Source organism: Geosmithia morbida (assembly GCF_012550715.1).
Source record: "Geosmithia morbida isolate 1262 chromosome Unknown scaffold_2, whole genome shotgun sequence".
In the NCBI taxonomy this organism is placed as follows: Eukaryota; Fungi; Ascomycota; class Sordariomycetes; order Hypocreales; family Bionectriaceae; genus Geosmithia; species Geosmithia morbida.
Window position 1 is genome coordinate 502,816 of NW_023336189.1, and position 11,265 is coordinate 514,080.

The 11,265-nt window shown below is 57.3% G+C and overlaps 3 protein-coding genes across 3 annotated transcripts; 2 read left to right on the forward strand and 1 right to left on the reverse strand.

The window, feature by feature from the left end:
- Nucleotides 1-94: 94 nt before the first annotated feature.
- On the reverse strand, nt 95-3,040 carry GMORB2_3805 (Chromosome segregation ATPase; the record flags this gene model as incomplete). Its single annotated transcript, XM_035465781.1, has 2 exons — nt 95-1,818; nt 1,882-3,040. The coding sequence occupies 2 exons, from the start codon at nt 3,038-3,040 to the stop codon at nt 95-97; spliced, it is 2,883 nt and encodes a 960-aa protein (XP_035323618.1).
- A 1,565-nt stretch (nt 3,041-4,605) lies between these two features.
- GMORB2_3806 (Glycosyl hydrolase family 76) lies at nt 4,606-6,534 on the forward strand (the record flags this gene model as incomplete). The annotated part of the gene is made up of 2 exons (XM_035465782.1): nt 4,606-5,103; nt 5,170-6,534. The coding sequence occupies 2 exons, from the start codon at nt 4,606-4,608 to the stop codon at nt 6,532-6,534; spliced, it is 1,863 nt and encodes a 620-aa protein (XP_035323619.1).
- A 1,368-nt stretch (nt 6,535-7,902) lies between these two features.
- Nucleotides 7,903-10,031, forward strand: GMORB2_3807 (threonine dehydratase; the record flags this gene model as incomplete). The annotated part of the gene is made up of 2 exons (XM_035465783.1): nt 7,903-8,223; nt 8,481-10,031. The coding sequence occupies 2 exons, from the start codon at nt 7,903-7,905 to the stop codon at nt 10,029-10,031; spliced, it is 1,872 nt and encodes a 623-aa protein (XP_035323620.1).
- Nucleotides 10,032-11,265: the final 1,234 nt, after the last annotated feature.

An 11,265-nucleotide genomic window follows, 5' to 3' on the forward strand; every position in this document is an offset into this window, starting at 1 on the left:
AGGAGAGGATGAAAAGATGAAGAGGCCTGATCCGTTGCGCCAACGAAGCAAAATGCACCAGTTTTACATGACCATCATTCCCTCCCAGGTGGCCCTACATATCCAGAATACCTTCCCATGTGAGTTGCTCCGTCCCGCCAGATGTCACTTCCCTAACCGTCATGCCCGTCACGTGAAGAACCGTCATCTCAATCTCCTCGTCCGTCATCTCCTGCTCCGCCACCTTTTGCCCCTCGAGCACGTCGTACAGGTTGTACACCTGGTCGTTCTTGGCCTCGAGCTGCTTGAGCACGGCACGCACGCCGGCGGCCATGCGGAGCCTCTCGCGGCGTCCCAGGGCCTTGTCGCTGGCGTTGTACTGAGCCTGGAGACGCGACAGCTCGAGCTGCAGGTGCTGGGCCTCATCCTCGATCCCCTTGATGACCACGGCCAGAGCATAGCCAGGGGCCTGAGCGGGGCGCATCGTAGGGTCTTCGGTCGAGATGTTGCGATCCGACACGGGGATGGGTCGGGGGATGGTAACGCGCTTCTTGCCACGAGCGACGTCGGAAGACGTCACCACACCGCGGTGCGCGATGCGGCTGCACACGGTACAATTGCGGCAGTTGTGCTCGCACAGACCATCCAGGATACGACGAGCCTCCGGCGACAGAGAGGGACACGAGTCCTTGGTGGTAGCTGCTGCTGCTGCAGGGGCAGTTGCAGCAGTAGTCTTGGTGTCCTCCATCGTAGGTTCGGCAAAAGCAGCGTGTTTCCCTGATGACCGCGGGCGAGAGTGCGATCTCGACTTCGACTGCGACCTCGACTGCGACTGCGAACGTGAGTGGGAGGTCTTGTGCAGCTTCTCACTCTGATGAGTCGTTTCCTCTACCACCGACTCCAATCTTGTCTGCTGCCTCTTGGGCTCCTCGTTGAGGGCCTGGCATTGTTCCTGCTCCTCCTCGTCGCTAGACAGCGACAGGTCATCGATCTCCACAAAGTCCGGTCGAGACTCCGTCGTCTTATCGGTGAAGCCGGTTTCCGTCGGCTGGGGCATCCAGAGGGACTGCACCGTGTCGTTTCGCAGCCTCTCTTGGTCCTGGTTGCTCTGGCTGTTGATCTTGTGGTTGTTCGTGACATCCTGCGTCTTCTCGGGCTTCTGCTCATCCTCCCTGGGCACCTGCTGCTCCTTGCTGGGCACATGAGCCGGTCGCTCCTCCTCGCCCGTGTAGCTCTCGCCGGTCTCTTCAACATCGATCGTCTCGGTGTAGTGATGACGGGAAGCCCGTGAAGTCCGCGAGGCCCGCGAGGCCCGCGATTGGGAGCGTGCACGGTGCTTCTTCTGGCTGTGAGCCGTCATCATTTCAAGCAACTTGAGCTCTGCCCTCTGCTGGAGCTCCTCGACTGTCTGACGCAGAGACTCATTCTCCTCGCGAAGAGACGCATTCTCGACCTCAAGGGCGTCGTGGCCCTGCTGGATCATGGAGATTTCGCGGCGCAGCGACTCGTAATCCTGGCGCATCTGCTCCGTCGACTCCACTTGGTGTCTGTGGGTGGTCTCGTACTCCTTCTTCTTGATGCTGAGCTTATGGGTGAGCTTGTTGATGTCTTCGCAGGCTTCCTGCAGCTTGCGGACAGCCCGGTCCTTTTCCTGCATGAGCGAGTCGTTCTCGATCTCCCTAAGGCTGAGCTTGCGAGCGGCCTGCTCCAGACGCGACTGCAGCGATACGACTTCGGCTTCCAGTCGGTGGTTGTGCTCGGTGAGGTGGTCGCTGTTGCTGGCTTTGCGGGAGGCCTTTTCCAGGCGAATCTGCAACGAAGCAACCTCTGTCTCCAGCTCTGTTGTCGAGTTGTTAGGAAAAAACAAGAGAATAACGGCACACTTGCAAGCTCAGAACTTACCATTGTTCTGCTCGAGGAGCTGCTCGCTGACTCGGCTAGAGGTGAAGCGCGTGGTAGGAGTCTGGTTTCTCGCCTCTGCGACCTGGCGTTCAAGAGTCTCGACCTGCTGCTGGAGGCCGTAGGCGTACTCCTGGACCTTATCGTTGTGGTCGCGCAGCTCGAGGATCTCCTGCCGGATCATATCCATGGAAACGAAAATCTTCTCCTCGTCCTCGGGCACCTCGAGCCCATCTACCTCAGCGTGGGACTGGTGGGATGACTTGTCACGGCGGTCGTGCACACGGCCGTTCTTGACAAAGACTGGTACGCCATTCTGGACTGAGCCAGCAAAACGGAGGGTCCCGGTGACAAAGTCCTCGAGATGCGAGACATCAGGCATGATGAATGACGGGGCGTTCTGGCCTGGGCTGTTGTGGATAGACTCGGGTGAGGGCGGCACGGCCGTGAGGCTGGACCTGGCAGAGGACATGTGGGGAGAGCTGACATGCTTGTTGGCCGGGGTTGGGGACTCTTTGGGGCTCGAGGAGTTGGTCTTGCGCAGGCTGTCGACGGCGGCCTGGTAGGATGACGAAGACACCTTCCTCTCGGTAGCCGAGTAAGACTGGGTACGGGCCTGCGCGAGGGGACTGGGGCTGTATGCGCTCTTAGAAGAGACGTGCTGGGGAGTGAGGCCGCGACCGGGCGACTTGGAGAGGATGGACAAGTCCGTGTCGTCGACGCGCGGCTGCATCTCGGAGCGCGTTCGCTGGGAGCCCTTCCAGATGTCGCGAGAAGAGTCGTCGTCGAACCTGACGGATGTGGTAGGGGGAGCCCTGTTCTCCTTTGTGGAGCCGGCACTCATGGGCCGGGTGTTTGTGTTGTTGTGGTCGTCAAAGTTTGCGGCGGCGCGGTCCTTGGGCATGCTGTAGAAGTCGGGCCACTTGCGGTGGGCAATCTCCCAGTTGACGGAGAGCTTCTTCTGATTGGTGAGGCGAGCAATGTCCTCGTTGAGCCTGCGGGTTGACTCGCCCTCTGGGTCGGTGAAGACTGAGGACGTGGTCGGGCTAACGGTGCCGTGGGAGCCAGTCGACGAAGGGGGTGAGTTGAAAGGGTCTTTGCGGTTAGCATTCATCTCCCGCAGAATGCGAGAGCGGTACCTGCTGGCGTTGTCCACCTCCATAGCTCCCGACGCGCGTTTCTATCGAACGCGGACGTACAGAACTGGAGGGCGGCGGCGCGTGTCGTAGGGGGACGAAATCCAAAGGCGCTCCAAGAATAAGAAAGCAAAGGCTTGTGGAGGGCAGGAAAGATGTAATCAATATACACAAAGACCTCCAGAGGCAAGAAGACGTGCGCTCCCTGATGCCGTCACCTCTGATGGTGGAGGGTGAATTGTGTTGAATAAGAACGAGAAAGATGGAAAATGAGAAAGAGAAGAAGCGCGGAAGGTGCATCACACAGAGATGTGTGTGAACATTGGAGAGAGCGATCTGTTTTGGGTCGAAAGTAAACAAACCCCGTTTTTAGCGGTACGTACTCGTGCTCCTTCCTCCACTGAAAGGCGCGTACCGTCAGTGGCTAGTATCCAGCTCTAGCCTATGGCCTATAGAAGAGCCCATGCCCCACCATAACAACCACAAACAATGCTCCGCAGAGACCTGCAGCAGGCTGCCCACAGTAACCGCGTGAAAACCGCTAAACGGGAGGCCTTGAAGCACTGGGAGCCATCAGCCACAGCGTGCTTCGTAGCGCTGGTTTAGCGTTCCCGCAGGACCGCTGTCAGGTACGAAGCAATGGGCCCGTACGCCTATATTATATCAATACAGGTAGGTCGGCCTCTGGGCATCCTCCATCCTTGGGTGGCTGACAATGATATTACTACAGGTCAAGGTCGTGACACCTATTCTTTTCTCTTGAGCGATCCCAATGACTTGAGCAGGCTCATACTTGACTGAAACGTGCAGAACTCAGGACGAATCCTTGAGTGCCACTACCATAGTATTTGTTCGATAGGTCCCTGTCATACCACTCTAATCTTTCTCTGGACCTCTCTCCCATGTCTCTCGTAGCGGCATGGTGTGGTGGTACCTGCATATAATACACTATTACTTCTGAGGCGCATGCGCTGATATCATTCTCAACATCAACACCAAAATGAAGATATTGAGGAGCCTGGATTCCCGTCCGCTCCGGTGAAAGCAGCAACTGGCAGCGTGAAAACCCGTCATAAACATTCTTCTCTATTTCCCAGTCCCACTTCGGTTGATCGAGTACAAGAACCACCACTTCCCGAGTCATGCCCGCTCCTTCCCTCTTCCCCATATGCTCCAGGGTGGGTCGCAACCCGCACATCTTGCCTGTTATCGGCGACATCTGACGATAGCGCCTCCTCCTGCCGTCTCAGTCCATGTGAGCCCTTTTCTCTTCTCTCTCCTCCTCCATCTTCACGAGCCGCACGGCACACACACTCTTTTCATTGCCATCATCAGCACTATTCTGCTTCATTCTTATACGTTCCCTCCGCCTTTTCGAGCGAGAAAAGGTGACGACAGGCTGGCCTTGACGGGACAGATCATGGCTGTGCCTTGCTCTTGAAACGTCCATGCGTCTTGACGGCGTATCACTTCCTCCCATCCTCTTGCTCTCTTTGCCGGCATCTCACCGTAGACCTTTCAACTTCTTGGCTTGCTCTCTCCACCCCTTCGCTTTCCATCTTTCATCTTTCGTCTCGTCCCCGCTTCCGTCATGGCCTGGCCCACTGGCCTAGGCCTTGCCGTCTGCTGCCTTGCCGGCACCGCCACCGCCGCGGCAGTATCAGCAGCCTCGCAAGCGTACTGCCCAGTCTATTACCTGGGATCACAGCCGGGTAATTGCCCGAAGACATTGATACCGGACACGTACTTTCTGGGCTCCTCGTGCTCCTTGTCTGCGGAACAGATCGTCGCGACCCGTCCGCGGGCGGACCAGGATGTGTTCGAGAACGTCTTCAACGCGTTGGAAGTCCTGCAGCGGGAGTACTATGACGCCAACTATGGAACATGGCCGAGTGCTATCGACTGGACGGCCGCCGTCACGCAGACGGTCATGACCGGAACGCTATCGACCTTTTCCAGGTCTATTGACAGCATTCCACTGCGAGGCAGCGCCCAGTCGTGGGCGGATAAGGAGAATCTCATCTCGTCATTTTTTGCTCAGGTGGTTGGCTCGTACTTTGGACAGGACATCTTGTCTATACGAGGAGAGGTATATAAAATAACCTATGGTGGCCCTCCCCACCCCCCCCTACTCCATCCTTCTGACACAGCATAGGCGTACGATGATATCCTATGGGTGGCCCTTGGCTGGATCGAGGCCATCAAGTTTGTCTCTACACACTCTCAAATCCACTACCCCAGCGACAAGTACCGCGACCACTCAGCCGGCCAACATGGACTTGGCGACTTCATCCGAACACTCCCTTGGCACGGCCACAACTGGATCTCGTCGTTTGCGCACCGGTCTCGGGTATTCTGGAATCTGGCTTCGCGTGGGTGGGATACTCGACTCTGCCACGGCGGCATGGTGTGGAACTCTCGCCTCTTGCCGTACAAGAACGCCATCACCAACCAGCTGTGGATCTCGACATCCATAGCCATGTACCGGCACTTCCCCGGTGACAACTTCACGTCCCCGTGGCTCACATCGGCAAGGTTCCCCGAAAAGGACCCGGCCCACCTGAAGGCAGCCGTCGAGGGATACAGATGGCTGATGGGGATCAACATGACCAACGATCAAGGCCTATTTGTAGACGGGTACCACATTGACTCCGGCAAGCCTGGAAACGTCGAGTGCGACGTGCGCGACGAGATGGTGTACACGTACAACCAGGGCGTGGTGCTGACGGGCCAGCGCGAGCTCTGGATGGCCACGGGGGCGACGTCGTACCTGGAAGACGGGCACCGCCTCGTGCAGAACGTCATGAATGCCACGGGCTGGAATCTCGAGACCAACTCGCCCCGCGATGCCGACCCGCCGCCCAACCGGCTGCCACCCTGGCGTGGCCTCGGACGCTTGGGCGTCATGGAGGAGCGATGCGACTCGAGCGGGACATGCTCACAGGACGGTCAGACGTTCAAAGCCATCTTCTTCCACCATCTCTCCAACTTTTGCCGGGAGCTGGACCCCCCACCCGCGCGCGAGCACGGCTTCCTGGTCGACCGGAAGCAGTACGGGGCGGCAACGAAGGCGCACGCGGTGGCCTGCAGGTCGTACCTGGGCTGGGTGCGGCACAATGCCATGGCGGCGGCGGGGACACGGGACGCGAGTGGCCGCTTCGGCACGTGGTGGTTTGCAGGGCTCATTCACGACGCCGAGGTGCCGCACTATGACACGGGTTACCCGACGGCGAATGCGACCGACTACCGTAACAACGGTACGCCAGCGGACGACGTCTGGGGTCGCAATCGGAGATGGCTACCTGGACTGGGCAACAGGGCGGTAGCAGGCGGCGGGGCGGTCGACGAGGCTGCCTCTAGCCGTTACGAACAGCAGTACCAGAAAGTGTATGGCGATGCCGAAAAGGTCGATATAGGCTGGCCCCGAGATCCCAACAACCGTGGGAGGGGCCGCACGGTGGAGACGCAGGTTGGTGGGTTGGCAGTTTTGAGAGCGTACTGGGATCTGTCGCATGCATGAGCAAGGCCATCGGATCGTCCGTCCTACTCCTAGACTCGTACACATGTATAATGGATTGACCTAGAATTATTACGATTATCATGACAAGCATACATCTCTCCACGAGCCGGAAAAGGTGTGCCAGAGTATGGAGTGACCGTATACCAGTAGCGGGTATCACGATATTACCTGACAGCTGGGGCCGACGGCGGCCAGTTGCGGCGCCTCGATATCGATGCCCGTGACGGGAGTCGGTGCCTTGGTTGGACCCGGGACTCTGAGAAGAAGGTCCTGGCCCATGGGTTCGCGGTTTGGCCTTGGATGAGCTGACCAAGATGCTACTCGGATGAGATGATCTGATAGTAGTGTTGAGATTCGAGCATTCAAATAGGGGACGCTGCCGAGGCCCTCTGGTCTCTACATCCGTCCATCGTTCGCCATGCAGTCCCGTCAGTCCATCGAGACAGCAGGACACGACGACATGACGACATCAACTCATCATTCCAGCCTACTCTACGTTGCATGTTGAAGAATATCGCGTACAGCAATACACACAATACCACTACCACTACCACTAGTGATGCTACAACGTATATGGGTATGTGGATTTGATCGATGGCCATGTTTCGGGAACAAGATGTGATGAGGAACAATGAGAGCAGTTCCACCATTGGTAATATTACTTGTAGTGTTAGAGGTATTGCTAGCAGCAGAGGTCGAGTCCTGGCAGTAAATGGGAACATCAAGGGAATGAGAGCGGATGAAACCATTTTAAGCAATAGAGGATATGAGGATTGGAAGAAGCATCGAGAAGAAAAGAATGGAAATGATGATAGCAAGAGGAAAAGGACAGAGGATTCAGGAAGTAGAGGCGACCACAACATGTCCTATGACTTGATGACCTAATCATTATAATATTTCTATATCAGGTCATCCGACTGCTCGGGCCTCCATCAAGTCCTACGTCCTGTCCACCACACACACCCCCGTTGCCATTACCCCTCCATTATCGGCAGCCCAGTATTATTATTACTCGTCGATAAGGGGGGTCCATCGAGGAAAAAAAAAAAGAGATCATAATACTACCAGTATCGTTATTATTATTACCAAGGACGAAAAAAAAATACTCCGTTCACTCCGTCTTCGGGGGGAGGGGGAGGGGTCCCAGACGTCAATTGAACAAAGCGGTGACTCAAGGAAAGGGAAAAAAAAAAAAAAACCGAACCACTTTCTAGATCCCAACTCTTTTTTTCTTTCCCTAAGATCATCACACCTCAGCTCTCGTTCCAAGGACTCGTCATTCTACAACGCAGACACACACGCGCATACAGATATTACAGTCTTCCTTCGAAAGACAGGATCAGAAGCCTCGTAGACGTAAAACGCAAGATGCCTTCTACAGGAGAGGCGGTAGCAACCCCCACCACCGACACCGACGGTTACTTCAATGGCACCGACGGCAGCGCTGCAACGAACGGGAACAAGGCCAATTCTTCCAACAGCGACGACCCTCACGGCGTGGCCGAGATCAACGAGATGACGCGCACCAGGTCCCTGACCGCCGACGCCTCCAAGCGTCCTCGCACGCCGACCGGCAGCATGGCCCTGACAGATTACAGCGTCAACCCTACCACGCCTTCTGCCGAGAAGAGGCAGCTCATCAAGGAGATTGTCCCCGAGGACTTTCTCCTGCCTAACGGACACCCAGATGTATACACACCCGCCCTCCAACCCCCCTCCTCTCTCTCTCTCTCTCTCTCTCTCTCTCTCTGTATGTGTGTGTGTGTGTCTTTCGCGGGATGATCTCTGGCGGGGTTGAGAAGAAGAAGAAAGACGAGGAGAGGAGAGAGAGGGAGAGAGAGAGAGGGAGAGAGAGAGAGAGAGAGAGAGAGAGAGAGAGAGAGAGAGAGAGAGAGAGAGAGAGAGAAAAGAATAAAAACCACATCATGCTAACATCCTGGCTGTAGTACCTTCGCCTCATCGCCAGCGCAACATCGCGAGTCTACGAAGCCTGCAAGGTCACGCCCCTGACGCACGCGGTCAACCTGTCGAACCGTCTGGAGACCAAGGTGCTCCTGAAGCGTGAGGACCAGCAGCCCGTCTTCAGCTTCAAGCTGCGCGGGGCGTACAACAAGATGGCGCACCTGGACCCGAAGAAGAGCTGGCGCGGGGTGGTGTGCTGCTCGGCGGGCAACCACGCGCAGGGGGTGGCGTACTCGGCGCGCAAGCTGCGGATCCCGGCGACCATCGTCATGCCGGAGGGGACGCCGGCCATCAAGCACCAGAACGTGGCCCGGCTGGGCGGGCACGTGGTGCTGCACGGGGCCGACTTCGACGCGGCCAAGGAGGAGTGCGCGCGGCGGGTCAAGGCGGACTCGCTCATCAACATCCCGCCGTTCGACGACCCGTACGTCATCGCCGGGCAGGGCACCATCGGCAATGAGCTGTTCGGCCAGACCAACATGAGCCAGGTCGACGCCATCTTCTGCTGCGCGGGCGGGGGCGGGCTCATCGCCGGGATCGGGCTGTACGTCAAGAGGATGGCGCCGCACGTCAAGGTGATCGCGGTCGAGGCCGAGGACGCCAACGCGCTGGCGCAGTCGCTGGAGAAGGGCGAGCGCGTGGTGCTGGACAGGGTGGGCCTGTTCGTCGACGGCGCGGCCGTACGGTCGGTCGGGGAGGAGACGTTCCGCATCTGCCGGGAGGTGGTGGACGAGGTGGTGCAGGTGACGGTGGACGAGGCGTGCGCGGCCATCAAGGACGTCTACGACGACACGCGGTGCAGCGTCGAGCCGGCCGGCGGCCTGTCCGTGGCCGGGCTGAAGAAGTACATGCGGCTCCGGCGGCAGCGCGGCGAGCCCGTCGACGACCTGTCGTCGCGCACCATGATCTGCGTCACGTCGGGGGCCAACATGGACTTTGACCGCCTCCGCTTCGTGGCCGAGCGGGCGTCGATGGGCGGCGGCCGCGAGGCCCTCCTGCACGTGCGCATCCCGGAGCGGCCCCAGGCCTTTGCCGAGCTCATCGACGCCATCATGGGCCACCCCGTCACCGAGTTCTCCTACCGCTACTCGAGCGACGACGTCGCCAACATCTTCTTCGGGCTGTCGCTCGTCGCCCCGCCCGACGAGAGGGCCGAGGAGCTGCGGACGCTGCTCGAGCGCATCCGCGCCGAGCCCGGCTTCGACGTCACCGACGTCACCCGGGACGAGCTCGCCAAGAGCCACATCCGCCACCTGGTCGGGGGCCCCTCCTCCGTCAAGGACGAGAGGCTCTACATGTTCAACTTCCCCGAGAGGCCCCGCGCCCTCGAAAAGTTCCTCGCCGTGCTGCGACCGAGATTCAACATCAGCCTGTTCCACTACCGCAACTCGGGCGGAGACGTCGGCAAGATACTCACCGCCATCACGTGCCCGGACGGACACGCCGACGAGCTGGACAAGTTCCTCAACGATATCGGCTATCCCTACGAGGAGTGCACTGACTCTCCGCTCTTCAAGGCATTCTTGAGGGCATAGATTGGTCTATCCTGCCTGTTTTCTTCCTCTCTCCATCTTCATTCCATCTCCCCCCTGTGTCCTCCTAAGGAAGTAAGTGTGTGCGTGTGCGTGCTGTGTCTGTGGTAACGGGGAGTTTTGGGAGTCCCTTCTTCTTCTTCTTCTTCTTTCTTCGTCTTCTTATATTTCACGGTCTTTTATTTCATTCATCTGCTCATGAACGGTACAGCAAGGAGATGACTGCTGGGTGGTGGTGGGATATGTTGCACATGATAATATAGAGCTGAGAAGTGATCTGCAGAAAATCTATAGATTTCTTCCTTCTTCCTCTTCCTCTGTCTCTTGATTCCTCTGTTGATTCTTTTGTTCCCTCGATGACCTCCCCCCCCCCCCCCCCCCCCCCCCAACCACAACCGTTTGCTTGTTTGTCTGCCCGTGAATGGTACTTGCATATGGGTAATACATGCAGGTCGTTTACCTGTGTGTCCTGTACGGAGCAACACTGCAGCGGTAATCGTGATACTTCATGATAGTAGGTAATACGACGCGGCTCATCGGCCAAGAAAAAGACGAGGACGGATGGATCACTGACGCAACTGCGCTGGGTAAGCACAGCCCTGCCCTGCCCCCGTTCCTGCCGTGCATCCTTGTTCCTGTTCTGTTTATTACCTGTGATCACGGTATCATCACTGCTCTAGGCAACTCTAGGTGGTATTGTCATATGAACAGAACGGAAGAAGTATTATCTACCATGCTCGGTGTAACGGTGTGATCGGATGGCAGTCGTGTTGCTCGTTATCGAACAGGACGGAGGAGAAGGACGAGAGAAGAGAGAGAAGAAGAAAGAAACATCCTGTCATGGCTCAATCCTGGCACGGGACGAGCAGATTGAGTGCACATTGATGGAGGCATGTCAGAAATGGCTCTGATCTGAGAGGATATTACTGGACAGTATATGGGTCGAGTTGAAGCTACTGAAGTGAGGCAGGGGACGGGAAGGATGAGGCTCGTGCGTTGCGTTCCGTTCCCTTTTTTGTTTTTAATTTTTTTTTCCGGGGAGGAGGGTGTGTGTGTGGGGAGGGGGAGAGGAGGGCAGTCCAACAGGGACTGATAATCCGTAATATTTATCCGTACACGGCACGAAGATGGCAGTGCAGTCGGACTCTGCACGCGCATGAGCAGTGGCCCGTGGGAAAGTGAAGATGAAATATAATATAGAGTAGGGGATGAGTGATATCATCAGACAGAAGTTGCA